This window comes from Saccoglossus kowalevskii, chromosome 14, assembly GCF_978046115.1.
Source record: "Saccoglossus kowalevskii chromosome 14, keSacKowa6.1, whole genome shotgun sequence".
NCBI lineage: Eukaryota > Metazoa > Hemichordata > Enteropneusta > Harrimaniidae > Saccoglossus > Saccoglossus kowalevskii.
The window spans coordinates 16,168,570-16,188,383 of NC_140654.1; the positions used below are offsets into that span (position 1 = coordinate 16,168,570).

At 33.9% G+C, this 19,814-nt stretch overlaps 1 protein-coding gene, 1 long non-coding RNA gene and 1 pseudogene across 2 annotated transcripts; 1 reads left to right on the plus strand and 2 right to left on the minus strand.

Moving 5' to 3' along the window:
- Positions 1-1,110: 1,110 nt before the first annotated feature.
- LOC144357729 (zinc finger MYM-type protein 2-like) lies at positions 1,111-2,729 on the plus strand (annotated as a pseudogene).
- Positions 2,730-4,160: 1,431 nt separating this feature from the next.
- On the minus strand, positions 4,161-10,287 carry LOC102805716 (glycine receptor subunit alpha-2-like). The gene is made up of 7 exons (XM_085508204.1): positions 10,255-10,287; positions 9,592-9,812; positions 8,747-8,829; positions 7,915-8,052; positions 7,131-7,360; positions 5,207-5,371; positions 4,161-5,070 (listed from the first exon to the last, which is right to left on the minus strand). Exons 1-7 carry the CDS (start codon positions 10,285-10,287, stop codon positions 4,750-4,752), a joined length of 1,191 nt encoding a protein of 396 aa, XP_085364330.1. The 3' UTR covers positions 4,161-4,749.
- A 196-nt stretch (positions 10,288-10,483) lies between these two features.
- LOC146734498 (uncharacterized) lies at positions 10,484-19,590 on the minus strand. The gene is made up of 4 exons (XR_014931614.1): positions 19,488-19,590; positions 15,433-15,579; positions 12,735-12,823; positions 10,484-10,581 (listed from the first exon to the last, which is right to left on the minus strand). It is a non-coding gene; the product is annotated as an uncharacterized LOC146734498 (long non-coding RNA).
- Between the last annotated feature and the right edge of the window lie 224 nt (positions 19,591-19,814).

Genomic DNA, 19,814 nt, shown 5'->3' on the forward strand with positions numbered 1-19,814 from the left:
TTTATGTAGAGTGATGTGATAATATGAGCAAATTTCATATATTAAAAAAAACAATTTTGTCTATTTAGTTTAGTGATCAATTCCCAAATATGTACGAATTGAATAAGAATATTGATATTTCATATGTAGTTAATATTTTTTTCGATTATGAATCACTCGCTTTCTGTACAATAGTTTTGTTAATAAATATATTTACTCCTTAATTGTTTGTAACACTGTGATAAAGACTTTCCATTTTTTACTTTGTGAATGTTTTTTCGTTTTTATGCAGAAATGCTTTACCACGTAAAATCATGTTTGAGGTTATTGTTCATACATGAGTTGTTGAACACACTACATAGTTTGTAATTTCTTTTTTTCAGTCATTCAAGACACGCAAAAGGCAAAAATTGAAAGAATATAATAAATTATTTTTCTTATGTAATAGTCTTATGTAATCGGTAATTATGAAAATTATTCATGGGTGCATAAGTAATGCATTTCGTAATGAATTATTCTTAATATGATTTTCTGAATTATCTTGTCAAATGTCTTTTGGGGACTTTTTCTTCCAAAAAACGGAAGAATTTCACAATGTCGAAAACGGAAAGTCTTTATCGTAGTTTTACTGATAGTTATACTACCCCTACGAGTAGATTAACGGGAAATAGCGGCTCCTTTTGGAGCCTCGGTCAGGTAAAAGTCCTCGGCGCTCCAAAAAGAGCCGCTATTTCCCGTTAATCTACGAGGAGGGGTAGTATAACGAAGTTATACTGCGAATTTGACGAGTTTTGCACGGCTTATTTTAAATCCTGTGGTCATGGCGGATGTTTACAACGCTATTGTGTAAATCGCAATTCTAAACCAGGTGTAGTCAACCGCAATTATCAGCCGTGCTCATTGGCTATAACAGATGTGTTGAAAAGCTCTAGCCAATCGGCATTTACTCAGCAGAGTTTGTTTTGTTTAACAATAGAATCCACCAACAGTGGACTTTATTGTATTACCATAACCAACACTGATTGGACCACGTAGAATTGCATAAAAAACATTCGATCACGTGAATTTGGTGCTCATTTGTGAGAACAGTGTAGCACGTTGTTGGGTGAACTCCGGAGATCCGCCAGAATCATGTCCGCTCAAGAATTTTCTGCTCCGGAAATGGACTGGGATTTGGAAAACTGGTTGTCCCAAATTGATTTGGACAACGCCGAGGACTTTAAACTGAGCGATATTCAGAAAGAATTCCGTTTTTTGCCTCCAGTTGACAGCAAACAAGTCACCGAATACCAGTAGTCACGCATATCCAAGACAACTCGCAGCGCTACAAAATGGGGCGTCAAAACATGGAATGAGTGGAAAGAGCAACGTAATGTTAAAGTTGAGTATGATAAATCTGATGAAAAGTGTATCATTTGGTTCCGTCTCTGGATGAAAATTTAGTCCAGAAGGAATTTGATTTCTGGCTATGTAAATTTGCCATTGAAAGTCGGAGACAAGATGGCAAACAGTATCCGCCAGACTCATTAAGACAAATGTTCTGTGCCATTTACCACTATCTGCGCGATGATTGTAACCGCCCTGACCTAAATTGTATGGACCAGGGCAACCACGACTTCTTAGCTTTCATAAATACGCTGGATGGTGTCATGAAGACGCTCTCTCTGGTATTGGTATCCGAAAAAAACAAGCCAAGCCATTTTCGCTAAATGATGAAGAAAAGCTATGGGCACACGCGTTTGGTACAAATACCGCGTTAGGCATGAGTTATGCAACCTACTTTTACATGTGTAAAATATTTGGACTGCGTGCCGCTGATGAACATTCAACACTAACGGTAGACCAACTCACCATGCACAGCGACGATATGGGGGAGTACATGGTATTCTAGGCAAATCCATCGAAAACTGACCAGATAGGATTCTACCGCAAACCAGGGCAAACATTTAAGAGTATTAAACACTACGCGCAACCAGGAAACTCGCGCTGTGTTGTAAACTTGTTTCGGACATATGTCATATATCCCAAACAGCGGGCCATTCTATAGACGACCACTGAAGTCAAAAAATGGCGAAATAAAGTTCTCTGCACAAAAGCTTGCTGTTCATACATTGCAGGGATACAGTAAGCAGATGACTGATCTCGTTGGGATAAAAGGTTATCATACTGGGCATTCAGGAAAGGTACGTATTAGAATTTGCACTTTAGTAATGCAATGTTCGATTTCCCCGCTGACGAGAAATAGTCATAACTTTATGTCGAAAATAATTACTACTCGTTAACTCCATTTTTTCATGCAAACTGTTTGGTGGAATACCATTTAAATATTATATTCACTGGCACGATATGTCGGATTCATTTCACGCGATAAAGATTTAATGCAAACAGCTTTGGCGTGTTTTAAAAAAGCTGAACGATTGAACGTACTATAACAATATATTGATATTTTACATAGCTATGAGGTGGACTGTTACAAGCTATTGTACTTTCATATTGATACATTGTATTTTATTTTAATTAAACAGGTTATACAGGCAACCACGCTGTTCCGGCAAAATTTCGACGAGCAGCTAATAGCAGAAAGAACGGGTCACTCCAGTCTAGCAATTAGAAGCTACAAGCGGACGAGCAGACAAAAGCGGTGTCAGACGCATTGCAGCCACCCAAACCGACAACTGCGAAAGAAGCGAAAACGCATGACATATCCACCACCCCAACAGACGAGGACAAATCTAATACCACTGTCATAACCGATTCTTCCCAAGTGTCAGTGAATTTTGTAAAAGGAAATATGAAACTTGAAATACGTTTTTAAAATGTATCGTATAATCGTCATTGCGTATTTAAATAATTAAATGAAAATTCCACCTTGTTCTTTGTTTTCATTCAGTGGCCACCTGTTATGTTAATCAGCTTTTCACTCTGTTGTGCTCATGAATATTTAAATTAACCCATTCATTATTAACAGTCCCGGCTTGTTAATCTATTGATAAAACAGTACCGTTAACAAGAATGCATAATTAATTAGGTTGAAACTGTCCGCTAACGAAAGTAAGAAACATAGTTAGAACAATGGGGACGAGACAAAAAGTAGTATAACTGTCAATATAAATGAGATGAACTTCAAATCATTGATTTATTTATCAATATATTTTTAGGGCATACGTTTGTCGTATATTACTATCAGTGGGCCAAGGGAACAAATTATGATTTATTTATTTATCAATTCTATCAACAATTCTAAATTTGAAGCATATTTGATTTTCAAAACTGTTAATCCTACTCAAAACGTAAACTTGACACAATCATTAATATGATAATAACAACTATTAAAAAGTGCAAGAATTATAAGATTCATAGCCAAATATAGTAAAGTAAAATGACGCTGGCTAACTGCAAAATAATATGGAGCATTCTGTAAGCCTACAATAATATTAGCCATCTCAACATGAAACTGGCTGTCATAATAAATGCAAACTTGACAACATTGCACTTTACAGAAAGTTACATTATAACAAATCTGACACAATTTATATAAATTGCTATTACCTACTCAAAATATTAAGTCAAATTGGAACTCCTGTTTGGTAAATATTGAGTGAGGCATTGAATCACTAAACTATGTTTTAGGTAACGAAATTCTCATGTAGCTCCTTTAGTACTCGTTAGATCACGCACCATACCTTGATCAGCTTGCCTAAATATAACACGTTGAGAGAGCTTGAATCACTGCGTTATACAGATCCTAAGTTACAAGAGCTGCAGAGAATTCCCGGTAAACGTTTTTTCACTGCCTATGTTAACTTAAATGATTTTCTGCACAGTAAACGGAGATGTGGAAATGAAACCTACAGCGCTCAAGACCGGATACATCACAGCACGTGCACTCACTTATACCGTGTACGTAACTCAATGCGCCTATTCACGTTGTATTTCAAGACCATAACAGTGCTCAATCAATGTAATGTAAGAATCCAACGGCCAATAAGGTCAATTTTCGGCGATGTGTTCAGTAAAATAAACGTACATCATTTGTATTCGGTGTCAAACATGTACTCTATCTTTTAAATAAATATTATCGTGATAATATCATGAACCTACAATCAATGGAAACTGTTCAGGGTGACTAAATTATGCCAGTGATTCGAATGGAATCATAATTTCAAAGACCACTCATCGTATACAGTATTTCAAACATTTATTATGAATAAGTCACAAACGTATCTATAATGAGAACACACATTCCGGAGCCAGTTAAAGTAAAAGTTTTGTGAAAATAAGTTCTGTTAGCATACACAATGGGTTCGAACTTAATATGTACATGCACATTTTACATACAGCAATTAACAATACAGTTAACTTGAATCTATTGTGATTGCAGAGAAAAAAAATCAACAGAGATATATGTGCACTTCTGATCACGAGTTAAAATTAATGGATAATACATGCCCGACATCTCAATTTTAATCTACGTTTACCACTGTTAAATAGCCGCATAACACGTATATGAGCAAGGTTGTATGAAAACAATTTCTTGATTTGCATGTAAAAAGATGTACAGTTTTAGAAGCACGACGTAGTTAATTCATTGTAAATAAAATTGACACAAGAACGTTGTAGAATGTAAAAGTGATAGTATGTAATAAGTAAAACTAAGTCGCCGATAAACATCATAGAATAGAACCCAAATAAGATACGCATTATTTTTTTAAGTTGCAAGTTTCACCAGTAAACCTTTCTTTTTAAAAAAACGTATAATTGATCTGCTGTTTAAGTCACTGAATGCCCATGTTTCTGAATGGGGAAATAAGACCAGTAAACTATACACACTATGCAAAAAACTGAAGGCAGTAGGATTCGACTGATTTTGTCAATCATTATCGCTACGCATAGGTAGTCTGTCATTTCGTTCGATTCGTACATCAACTCAGCCGTTGTTAACACTCGCGTTTCTTGTCTCATCAGCAGGGGGCGCTCTTTAAGACGTTGTCGTATTCTGCCTTGTAGCGGACAAGCCTGTGTATCGGCGTTCACGTTGTTCATGTTTCCGTCTTCATTACTCACGCACGTAGATGTCTTTCGATTTGATTTCTGATGAGATAAATAATTCGATTGTAAGACAGAAGTTTGATAATGTATACGCCATTAAAGAAGGTGATTTGTAAGATTTGTAAAACTTAACGTCATCTTACATAAGTAGAACATGGAACTAAATTAAAATACAAACCTCGTCTTTCATCGAATTTTCTCTCATTGATTTCTTGTGCTCTCGTTTTTTTCTTCTTTCTGCGTACTGTCCCTTTTCAAGTGAATATAAATAATACACCACTGAATATTCTAATAAGACTAAGAATACTAATACCTGGCAGGTAACCATCCATACGTCAATGGCCTGTAGGGAAAAAATGATATTCTAATCATAACTGACATACACAATAAGCTGCAAGGTACATACAATGCAATTGTAGTTTACAGATTGTAGTTACAGGCAACACACACGCACGTAAACGTCTTACCAACGTTGTAACGTAAGACGTTGGAGTAATGTCTAATACAGTTTTAATAATTAACGTTTTATATACTGTAGAATACTTTACTTTAGAAGAAATTAATTTGGGTTTCGTTTTAATAAAGTTTAATTAAAGTCAACTACAATGCAATTCAACATAAATTTGCGCCTTTATTCAAGTTTAATTAAATAAAAGTTGAATATCCTTCGCCTTAACATAGAAATGTTTGCGAAACTTAGGTTAATAAAAGGGGTATCTAGAACAAATAATATTAAGGTAGCGAGACTATTATTTGTGTTGAAAATTACGATTTTCGCATTTATTTATTAATTGATGAAATGCACTATAAACTTTCATGTGATAAATTCAACATAACATAGAATGTCAGGTAATTATAAGTTGGTTAAAATGTAGATTTTCTGAAGGGAAGCAAGGCAGCCTCAGTAATCAACAACACAGGTTTAATCTGTGTGCCTATAAGTTTCAAAGATAAACTCAAAACAAAGCAATGTTAGGATGTGTTATCAGTAGCTATCTGACACACAATGAGTGTTTCCAAACATTTGAGTGGTTTGTCTCCGCCCCTGTTTGTTTCACAGATTAGTCATTTGCATATGAATGTTTCAGACACAAGGTCACAAAGCCACTGAAAAAAAAAATGATTTTGGTGTTTTCATATGCCGAAATTATCCAATTATAGCTATCCCATTCCTTTATTTTTGTGGTTTCCAATAGCCTTACACATTTGGATGCCCCTACACATGTTAAAACAGACCTTCATGGGAAAACACATTGATTGTGTCGATAAACAAGCTTGAAAATCTTTGCTGTTACTTCACGGATGTTTTCTAGGAGTTTATGTTTTTCAAAATACAAGGTCTTTAACAAAAATAACGTATACTTATTTTCGTCGGATTAACACCAAATTTTCACAGCTTTGAGGTGACAGTGAGAAGAACTTGAGTGTGTTCAGACAAACTATTTCATCGATTATTTACCAACGAGTTGTGGTTTGAGTTGGGGGCAATGCGACTAAAACAGTAATTGAAATTCAGCACACTTTTTTTAAAACGCGTTGCTTGCATAAAACTGACCAGACACATTCAATTTACCAGACTATTGAACAACTAGAAAAAGTGAAAAAAAAATACTTCTTATCGCCAGCATAAATGCGTAATTATTGTTTTTACAGAAAAAGTAATTTTTCACCTTTGATTAAGTAACGGGTCATATAATGCAGATATTGGCATGGCAAACACACCTTTGTAAAGCTTGAAGTCTGGCGATTCTAAAAATATATACTTTCCTGGGTCTATTTGTAGTCATTTGGTCACAATTAGAAGATGAAAACAAGTATGCAAATAATAGTCCCGCTACCTTAATATATATTGTAGTATATATTCCCCTTTACTAACCAAATGCTACGCAAACTTGACTTAAATTCAATTAAATATTAATATAATTTATGACAATAGTGTCGTGCCGTGACATGGTAGGTCTGTGTAAAGTTAAATGTAAGTGGTGACGCGTGCAAACATCGTAAAAAAGCGGTACACTACACATTACGTACAACATACGACAAGTAAACTGTATTCAACAGACTATATCATGAAAAACGTATATTAGTTACATGTAACTTACCGTGGCATAAGCTATCTTAGGTAACTGGCCACGTAACCACGTTGCCTGTGTGACCAATGCTAAAACAGTAGTAACTCCTAAAGCCACACGAGCTGGCGCTGCAGATATTTCTACCCAGACCGAGAGCCATGACAGCGCCACCAAGAGAGAACTCGGCACATACGCTTGTAGCACGTAGAATCCAAGGCTTCGAACTAGGAAAAACCTGACTCCAAGATGTGTGAAATCGCCTGCAAATAGTAATGAATATTTTGTTTCAATTGTATTATGGATATTCTGAATGTTATTGTCATACCAGCAAATACTAGAGGAGTGTCAGATCAGCACCATATGAGCATAATTATGACATTTTAGGTAAAATAAATGACTTTTCGTCGAGTCTCAGATATACAAGTAATACTTTTCTACAAAACATGGAACAACATATATACATAGACAGCAAATGATAAATTACGCATATTTTTTTTTTGAATCTAGAATGTAAGTGCTATAATACAGCATTCCGGCTGCCGAGTTTTTTTTAACTGATATACAGATCACAGACCAACATGTTATCTAGATTACACTATGACACATGGTTTATGAATAATGTCTGTGCTTTGACATAAAATTATCAATAATGTGTCAGAAAAGTTGTTATTAAAACATGATTTAAAAAAAATATATATAGTTTACAATTTCGACATATTAGTATTTTACAACTGTAACGGAGGTGTAAGTAATCGGCTTGCCTTCATATCCAGTATAAATCGTCTTCTCTATGTCGGTACATTGATAGACTTACCCGTCATGTAATGTGTCACATTGGTATATTCCTCAATTTTGTTCAGGTAGTACTGTGGCAACTTAACATCATCATGGATCTCAACAGCAGTGGTATTACGTAACCACATCAATGTTAATTCGTTCGTATTATACGAATCTGAAACATGAGTGATCGGTTTGAATAATTAAAATGCATATTTATATTCTTATATGTTAATGGTTTGTATGATTTTCTGTCACGTGTGAATCAAATAAAACTGTATGTAAAGAGCGTAGAAAACACTAGAAACGTGTTTAGCCTTAGAACCAATTAGGATAAATATTACGAGGTCATTACGAGGATACCTCGAAGTGTGCACGAAGACAGTACAGCGGGAGTATCGACCGACGCGCAGCGGAGGCCGATGCGACGGCGTAGTGTCTGAGTAATAACCGTATTATTATTCAGCTTTTCCTTCCAAGGATACATCCTGGCAATGCCGTAATCCAAACATTTAGAACTGAATCTGTGAACTTTTTTTGTGTGGAGTTTGGTCAAACGCTGGTGGCAGCCATGTTTGTTTTTATTATTAGAGGACGCTTACGCGCGTATTTAGAATTCGCATTTCTTTATGTGCTAGGAGGGAAATACCCCGTAAAATACCGCAAAATTACGGCACGCTATAGCTTATGGCGTCATGGTGACAGATGTATAATAATATTATAATACGATGCAATATAATGAATGCAATGCCATATGAAATATTTTTTGAATGATGATATTAATATTTTACAATTTTTTACGATATATTCTGTACACTTGAAAATAAAACGCATTGAACATAGACATATGTTGACTACAGTAAACTTACATGATTCTAGTAGCATATGACATTCCTGCGTATCCATGGGAAATTTACCGAGAAACATATAACACGATAACACCAAACTTAGTCTAAGATGAATACATTGAGAAACGCAACAATCATTATTATAATGGCGGAATATACATCATTAATATGTATTAGAGACGGAAAAGTGACAATTCATATAATTCACTGAACAAAATACAAATGTACATCCAAAATTTGTTCAATAAATTGTTCGTTTAGCAACCAGTCGAATTTTTTTTTATATGTTTCCTCAAAATTATAAATATTCAATGATATAGTTAGCCAACCGGTGTGACAAAGACTGTCTTGAATCAACTACAATGAGTTGATTGGCAGTGTCAAGAATATGTGTATGAATTATTCACAATATTGTCAAGCACACATTCATACCATTGTATAATGTTTTGTTTCAGGAAAAAAAACACATATTGTATAACTCAATAATAATATATGTTTGAAATAGTTAAATTATTGTGTTTATTATTCGGAAACATTTACCATGGCCTGGTTACGCGTGCTATACGCACTCACATATGTGTTGCTATAGTAATCATAAATTAATAATTTCTTTATTCCAAGTGATTATGACTCTACACGAATTGAATTTCAGTTCGTTTGTTTATACAATGTTACGTGTACATAAATACAAATTCACAAAATGCAAAGCCTAACAGACATTGATAGATGTTGTGAATGTGACCGAATGTATATCTACAAATAGCAATGTACTTTCTGTATGATACACCTTCACACGCCACGCTGAGTTGAAGAAATGTATGGCAAATCTAACAGCGAGCAGAACCAATTAATGTATAATGTCTTACCGTATACTATATAAAACATTACCACTTGGTTCTATTCTCAACAGCAGGTTTTCCTTTGGGCTACTATGAATGGCGGCAGACTTTGCGTTACTGAAAAACAGATCCGGTACCCAGACCATGTTCAACACATCACCACCGTTGATAACGATTGTACTGGTTGAGTTGTGACGCAATCGGGGATCGTGCCACGCTTGTCTGAGAAATATTGTAAGTTCATAATCCTTAAAAATAAGGAAAAGCAAATGTTTATCTTTAAATAAAATATACTTGATTAAAGTTGCGATTTGTTGAAGGTTTGTGTTATCATGCAATCTGACCATCAAACTATTAAGGTCCACATTTGGTTGATTCCAGCTGGACACGTCTAAACATAATTGGTCGAGTGTTATTTCACAAAATAGAATTCAATTAGAAACTTTCTGTTAATCGCCAAAACATCATATTGTTATAAAGTATTTCTGTCAAAATAATATCAACGTAATATTACAACAGCATGATACATTTTATCATTTTTTTTTCATTATACTAACTGGGTATTCAACGTAATATTCAGATTGACTGTGCAACGTTACCATCGAATACTGTACTACGTATTAAATATCGGTAAATTAAATAATGTTTTGTTAATGTTTTATTTGAGGTTATCTTAGATTCGAATCATACAAAACGAATTGTTGGAGTTCTGATAAGTGCCATTGTTTTTGAAATAGTGATGAAATAGACGATGATGACGCTTAATGTAACTGGCAATAACGTTTGATGTCTCACTGGTTTGTTAAAATAGATATCCCTTCATAATTGGTCAAAACATGTTGTTATTTGTAATACAAATGAGAAAACAATATACAACTTACCAGTAAATCAATTAACAATTTTTAATATTGAAATCCGTTCAATTCATCTTTGACATATATCCACTTACCATACTGCTTTCTGACACGGAGTCAAAACTGTTTATATTAATATTACAGGCAACGACTGTAGGCTCACCTTTAACAAATAAGGTTATATAGAATTAGTATATATCTACTTGTTAAATTACATGTATCACTATAGTTGTACCTTTGTTTCAGTGTGTGTGATATACGACTCTCGGGCGCCTTCAATGGAAAGATATAAATTAGATAGAACAAATACCCTCTAAATGTTTATTAGAAACCCCGCGATATATATAAGCAATTTTGAACCTTGCAATTTTATTATACATACATGCCTGCTGATGTTCGCTTTGTTCCAAGGCTTGGGTCGTTGTTGAATTTGAATTACATCGAGTTTATGACACAAGGCAATCTCTAAATGATTTTTGTTTCAATCTGCCCCATGAGCATTGTTTTATTTGCTAAGCGTGAAAATGTAAAATCAGAACTTTTTTCCATATAATTTTTAAATTATAGATTTAGTACTAACTGTTGGTTAATGATACGTGATAACATTGGAGAATTGCTAAATTAGTTGGCTAATCACAATTTTGAGGTTTGAGGCAATCGTGAATTATTATGTTAGCCGTTTTGCACATGTATGTATTTAAATGTGTGTGAATAACCACGCTACTATAAATAATAAACAAAAAATACAAAATAATAGTATATGATTACGTAGGTTTGGCTTTCGTTGTATGTTTCAAAGTGATTTAATAAACTTTAACGCAAAATGGTTAGAAATTAAATTTTGGATCACACGAATGATAATTTAAGTAATTTGGAATATATCTTGATACACAAGTACCATTTAATATCACAGATATTGGTTTTAGTTTTTTTTATATCCAGGAAATATTCTAATATAAAGTAATAGGATGCAAAGTGTCCACGCAGTAAATAATTTAGTTAAATATAAAGCCCATGAAAATAATTTGATCAATATTGCGGGAGCCACTTATAAAAACCTGGACTAGACAAATTAAAATTTAATGACATAGAACCTATTTCATGTTATAGTAGCGATGCAAACCTCATCAGATGCAGCTCACATTGTGCTTCTCTTGAAGCGGCTACAATTACCTATCAAAAAAAATGATTTTTAAAAGGTCGAATTGTTTTATTGTAGTTGATAGTTTTTGTTTTTGTTGACATGGAAAACATAACATAACTGGCGTCGTACTTTATCTTCACAATTAAAGTTTGTTATATAACGCAATTGTGTTAGTATCTTGATGATAATCCGTAGGTATTGAGTAAAGAAGAAAGCAGCAGTGATAATTATCACAAAACAAGATAATGATCTCCACTAACTTCATTGATATTGAGCCAAATGTTTGTATAATGAATGTGTAAAAGTAAAATATAACAAACAAGTTTTGTATTATCAGTTAAATGCAATCGACATCGAGATTAATTATTCTGCATTTTTACAATTTAGAAACAAGCATTGTTTGTTCAACTTATCTCGACAAATATCTTTCCGTAACATCTATATATCTTTACATAAAATAAGATGTTTACTAATATAATGCATGGAAGTCTAAATTTTGGATTTGAAAGATCACGAAGCAGACAATTATCTATATACAATGTATCTGAGTTTGTTCAGTAACGTTCAATGAGTTTGGGGGAGGATTTATGTTTACTTTTTTATTGATGAATGTTCTTAGCCTGCCATTTGTAGACACTTTCCCATTTTTGTATTTCACATCCTTCATTTTTTGTGTATCACTTACATCAATGATTATTTTAGCACAATTACTATTTCCCAAAAATATGAATGTGAGTGCTTTGCATCTTTATAAATATATTATGATACCATATAATCATATACATTGAACTAATGCATTAGAACACCAGGGTGAAGCTCCACTACTGTCACCATTATTGATAATATGAAATAAAACCTCTGAAGCAAAATGCTACTGTGTTTAACTAATAACACACACATTAACAATCAAATTATAAAGCAAGTCACAGTACGAATGTAGATATTATAATATTATGTCATTTTCCGTATTTCGACATACGATCGGCAATAGGGGCGTTCAAACTGAAAACAATTGGGAAAGATAACACAACAATACAGGATGTAGGTTCTGGTTTTTTTCTAGATAATGTTACAAAAAGGTAACTCGTAAAAGGTAACGTAACTTCAAACAAACTAATAAACCATTCACAAACACTCTTATTCCCAATGTGTATATCAATAACAGTACTCACCGCTTACCGTTGGACGTAGTTTACTTATCTGTGAATTTTCGATGTGAGTAAGTAATTCGAGATCTTCTATAAAATACTCATTCAGTTTTCTATAACAAATGATAATAACTTATATACGATAGTGCAAAGTATCAGGTAAAATACAATAGTTACAATGCGACATAGAACATTGTTCAAAAAGGCAATTAAGTATACTGATCAAAATAATGTAAGAACTCAATTTTTAAGATGCAAGCAACTAATGTAATTCGACCTGCACATATGTTGAAAAAAGTGACACATGCATACTAGACACGAAACAATATGAAGGGGAAATGTTGCTAACCCGTATTTTAAAACATGAATGTATGAATTACATGACAGTTCGCTTGCTTTATATTTTGCTAGTACCTTCTTATGGCCGATATTTCAACAATCGAAATTCATTTGACTGTATATTTGCATAGTCTACTTCTGACCAATGAGACAACCCGACGTTAACAATTTCACGACACAGTGTGAATGTGAAATCAACATTTCACTTAACATTGAACCTTGTACACGCTTGCCAAATTGCCAGATCAAATATGATTGAGCTTCAAGCAATTCCACCTTGTACTGCGCAAACTGACATTACAACAAGTAAACAAGAGTCAATGCACTATAAAGTTGTATGTATCATACTTTACAATATTTGCATTATATGAATGTCAGTACGTGCATAATTATTGGATTTTATATGATCTTTTGATTCAATTTGTCGATAATGTAAAAACATCGAAAACACTCCTTCATCAGGCCAACAATTATCCTAAAATACATTTAGTTATTTAAAAAAAATATGGTTCAGTTATACAATTGTCCAATTGAATAATCATGCGTGTTTAATCGTGTTTTATTCAATGTTTATCACTAGCGTGCTTTTAAATTACGATATACATATGTCAGTGTTTTGTTCTGACACATACAATGCGAATGGCAAATTATAGATTCATTTTTCCTAAACCAGAAAAATCATATTCCAGATTCTCAACTAATTAGACATTTCTCACAGTTAGATTATAATTTATATAAAATTGCCGCATTGGCACATATAATGAAACGTTCATTGTTGGGAAACATAAAATGATAATTGATAATATTATCAGTATGGCTGTTTTGTTTTTCTTTAAATTTTTTAACGGTCTGACATAAATGAACCAGCAGTCAAATAATCAGTCAATGCATGATGGCCATCCTCTCCAGCACTAACAATATTCTATATTATAATTGCGCTCAGTGCTGTTAACATAAGTGTCAGTCATATTTATTATGAATGATTTGTTGTTCATTAAGTGCGAGAAAGTACATTGATTTGTCTGTATCTGAATGCGCACATGGAATTGAAATATGTTTTGTTCTATAACTGTTACGTAATTTGAAATACCGACAATTAACAATTTTAGTTCTAATATGTTAAACAAACCTAATAACCGCACTGTAAATTGTCGCTAGTTGTTCCAGAATTCAAACATTGTTAGAATACAAATACATAAACATATTATAAGCATTTAATGACAAGTACGTTGCTAACCCATATAACAATATTTCCTGACAGTTAGAACGAACTACTCGTAAATAACATTTACTTTCATCATCGACAATTTTAAAATAGAATGCAACTTATATAGACACATTGCACATAAATCGGAGAGAGGGTTTTACAGAAAGTATGCACATATAATATAAAAGTTGTTTGAACAGTTAGTTTCCAGAATGAAATGCAAATATGAGTTTCAACCATAAATAGTTTGTCAGAAAAGACACAGAAACGGGTAGTGTAAACAGACGTAAGTGAAAGTAACAACATTGTGATTTTACGAAACAGTCCGTTTGTAGTATATTGTAACATTGTATTTATATTTTTATTACGCCAAAAATAAGCTACATTGTATTCATCTGAATGTCAAATATGAATGAATGGTAAACCATCTTCACAGTCTTATTAAGGTATGTCAAGTACAATCGTATATTCATGAGAATTTCAAAAAATACTGACAAAATATCTGAAGAAGCTGTAAAGAATATACAAAATCAACACGAGCATTTGCGAGAAATATAGAATAGGCGATGTTCCCAGTGAAAATTAACCAAACGTGAATTTATTTCCACATACGTGGTATTTTTAGAATATTTAAAACGTCAAATAACTATGTTTTAAAGTAAGAGCCTGCTGTGAATGACAATTTTAAAAAAATATGTCTAAATTTAGGTATATCTTATAAATGTTGGCTATAAAGAAAGTTATGCCGACCCTTTTTGAACCTATTTTTGTTTTGGTTTCAGTGGTGACTTCGAAAAAATTTCGTATCTGAAGTGTGTGCGCGGCGATATAGAGTAAAACAATATAATGCAATTGTGTTTGTTTGTCTTAACTGACAAATGAGATGCCATTTTTGTTTGACTAGAATCCATAATACATGAACAATGAAGCAACATTTGGATTCTACTTCTATCAAGATAAGACACTATAGAAACTATAAATTTGCCGGCATCACTCCTATGTGTGATTTGTTGCGTATATATGTTCAACACACAGCTCACACTATAGTGCGACATATTTATTCCCAATACCAATGTCTATCAGAATCGTACCGGGAAATAACCAGCGACACAGCCACTCGGCAATTTATTTTGCAATCACATTCATATCCCGCGAGTTTAAACAAGTGTTACTTACCCTAGAGCCATCGCAGCAAAAGTAATACTAGTGAATAAACCATGCACCATCACTGTACTCCATGTGACGACCATGACACTGTGGCAAAATGTGCCTGATTGTTCTGTCGTTGGCAGCTGCTATCCTGAAGACGACTCACTTTGCTCTCTGTTAAATACAATCAAAAAGGATGTTAAACATGCGTCGATCCCTCGTACGGTTCTCTGAGCCCTGCTCTCTCCTGATGTGTCTAGACTGTTAATAGCATTCACTTACTGAGGCTATAGGTATTACGGTACATAAACAGTTTGCATGCTATAATCATATACAACGACGCTCATTGCATATATATTTGTTTATTTGATACTGGTAATGTGATCATTGAACGACTAATACGTAATTCGATCCCGAATAAACTAATAGACTGCGGAGTTAAACGGGATGTGCGCTACGTGAATTTACAATACAGGCGTAAAAGGTCGTCAAAGGATTTGTAGCAGACGTATGACACCTCACAACTTCGGACACGTTAACTCTCCATAATATGAATAATATAAACCTAGCTATAATATAGCATATTTATTTATTTGTTTGTTATATCGTCGTTGTATACTCAAACTGTATATATTTCCAAAGCTTGGAAACGTATGGGGATGTGATGTAATTACGTGTTTATATTGGATTAATATGTATGTGGTGGTCCCTTGTTCAAATTATATACGCTGGCGGTGAAGCATGGTACTTGTATTCGCATGCGCACTATGTGTATAATTGAGATGGTGGCCTGGTGTGTTCAGTAATGCACCAATTACGAACATGTTTTGCGCTATATGTTTATGGTCTCAAACAAAAAAAATGCATGTGTTAACGTTTATATATTGATGGGAACTACAAGTGTTGAAAAAAACATTATAGTAATGATATGTTCTCACAGCGAAAGTAACCTTGTTCAAATTCAGCGGGATCGACAGTATTCAAACAATGTGCCAGTGAATCGCAGTGCTTTACACACAAAAATATACCAGCCAGGACATCCATGTGTCATTACTATTTGTGATATTCCTGCTGGGAATGTAGAACACCTTGTGAACTTAAAATACATTTTGCTTGTAGCAGTGTGTGTCTATGATCTTAGAGCGATCTTTATGTATATGTGTACAGCTGTCGGTGACTATGTAGCGCTGGCCATGTAAGCAGTGGTTCCGCTCCTGCACAGCTCCATTGTTAGATTTTCTGCGTTCCAGTTGCAGTTAGCTAAACGTTGATTTTGCTAACGATTGAGAAGCCAGTGAATACTAGACACAAATCGGCATAGGTTTTCCAATATTAAACTAAACTAAACTAGTGAATCTATTTTTGCACGATTTGTCCAACAAAGTAATAATGAATGTACACACAATACGAAAAACGTAAATAACAATCCAGACATATAACGAATTTGTTTGGAGTACAACATGTGTATATTCATATGTTCATTTCGTATAGCACGCTTTTAGTAAACTTCGCATATTTAGCGTAGCTTGTCTTCGATTTTCATGTTTTTTTTTCAAATTTAGGTGAGATCATGACACAGCTGATTAAAGCACGAAACGTGGAACATACGTTATACAGACCCAATAGAACGGTTTTGATTGAGTGTACTGACTGTGCCCGATTCAAGTTACAGAGTCAGATAGTTGTTTATTTTTAACTAAATGCGGTACATGTTAGTATAATTAGCTCTCGACTTGCACAAAGTGTTTTAGTCTCCCGAGAGGAAAGTAAATGAACTAAGTAAATATATTATGATTTCACGTTAATATGTTTTAATTATGACGACAATACTACTAATTCATATAACACAAAATCGTTGTTATTGAACTTTAATAAATCAGTAAATATGGCATGCACAATATATACGTTCAGTGTGACACCATTCTCCGAACGTGCCCAAGTAATCTTTCTTTTTTTAGTAAATGGTAATCATGGTAACCAGCCCTATACTTCGACTTGTGCTTTGCATAGTTTTATAATGTTTGTAGTCTAAAGAGAGGTAATTATATAAACAGTAGAAATGTAATACGGTATAAATATGTTTGATGACATAAATAGCTAAGGCAACACAGCTGACACGCTTTGTTTTTTGACAGGTTTTGAATAATGGCTCGTATCTTCACTGTTCCTACAATAACTACAAAACAGAATAAGTGTGTGGGTACGAATGTTCCATGTATGATAATATACAATATGGGAAACCGAATTAGGTCAATACTCACATAATTATTTTTATTTTAATTTAATATTACTGTCACAGTGCTACATATGTTATTACAATATGTGCCTTGATGTGGCGTGTGCATGCGTGTAACATATAAATAAATCGATTGTACCACCTGTTATATATTTGAGAAGACTTGTTATTTTACAACCAGTCGTATCATAAGCATTGTTTTTTTCCCAACCACTGTTCAATAAATAATAAAGCAACACGATGAGAACGCGGCTTAAACGTGGGGATTTAAAACCACTGGTATTACTTAATATATTTTATTACATATCAGATATAAAGCGACTCTATTTTGCATAACGTATAGTATGTGACACTGGCGTTTTTACTATTTCCATTATTGAGCAATACTAGAACATACATCGATAATTTATGGTTCATATATATATATATATATATATATATATATATATGATTAATACAAATACACTATCGAATTTTAACAAGCAGTACTAGTAATTCACGTTCAATGCTATGCGTACAAATTATTTGTGTTACAGTGATCCAATGCTTCCAAATACAATCCCTGAAATATTATACAGGTAAGTAAAAATAGTATGTAATAAACATGACTGTGTGACGCCATCCACTATGTTACTCATGGAAAATTATTTAATGTTAACCTGTATGAACATATCATTTATTTGATCTATCAATCAGATTTGTTTCCCTATTATTTAGATTATGATTTCTTATAATAGATGTCGAGTGTAGGCATGACAATAACTTGTATATGACTGAAATCAATCACGATATATTTTAATCACCGAGATAAGTTTTCGTTTCATAAATTAAAATCAGTAAACACGAGTCTTACATGTCTAACGGTTTGATTATCAGTTCTATTTATTATTCTATTGAAGTATTTCTGTCAATAGATCCACAACAGTTCAATTAAATTTACGTGTATCGCTGTGATTGGAATGATTATCACGTTAACCTACATATGTGGATAATAGGTTGAAGTCGGGAATTACGCCTATAATTTTAATTAAAGCCACGGAAGTCATTTGTGATTCGCGAGATCATGTTATCAAACGTCAGTTGTCGGGACGCTTATGATTGCGGTTTATCAATAGAAACAACATAATATATGGGTAGTAGTCGTCTACATAAGGCAGATGTGAGTTCACTTCAGTTGGCATAGACGCACTTTGGATGCGTCCACATGCCTACAGTTTTACCTCGTATTGTGCTTACTGGACCGCAATTTAACCGAATCAAATTGGTTATTCTTGCAGTAAATGTTTCACGACCTTTAGTATCACGATACATGACAAAAATAGAATACGGTTAAAACGTAAATGAGCACACCGTATATTTACAGTGTCAGCTATGAATGAGCTGACGGGCGTTATGAACTTGTCACAGTGCTACACTGCCACTAATAGCTGAATTGGCACGTTGATTGAGTGATATTATTTACTTACACGTTAAACTGTGTTAGCCTACTTCATTTTAATTTAGACTTAGTAACGTATTAACACTGCAAGCTGGGTCATCAGGGGTCAGTAGTGTAACGCATATACGCCTACCAGGATATTACGATCTAGCATATCGTCATGTTGAGTTGGGTATCAGCGATTACTACCAATATTTGTATAAAAAATACATCGCACAAATAAAAAGAAGATACGTTTACGACAGCACGTTTATAATTTTCGACATGGTCGAATAAGAATTAGTTGATTGGTGCGTCCAATACATAGTGTAATTATTAAACGCAGTAACCGGGCTTTGCATATGAAACTGTCAATTTAAACTACCCACTATAATATAGCCATGCATAAGTAAATCGGAACCAACGTACCTGTATTGGAAACAACATTCAACAATGAGCACCTAAACGCCCACATCACCGTTAGTACTACGAGAACGTTATACAAAGCGTTGGTTCATCGTTCATTTCCTAGACAAACGCTGTGCATTGTGGGCGCGGATGCTGTAATAAAATTATGCCAGCTGATCGAAATACGATCACTGGGAGAGCAGTACAAGATTCGTATTTTGCATATTAACCGATACAATCTGACGTTGCAGTTACCGCTGATTATTTTTTGTCGATTGAAATATACGATCCCGGAAACTAATTAAATCTAACAATGATTGTGCGGCATTGCACATTACTATGACCAGT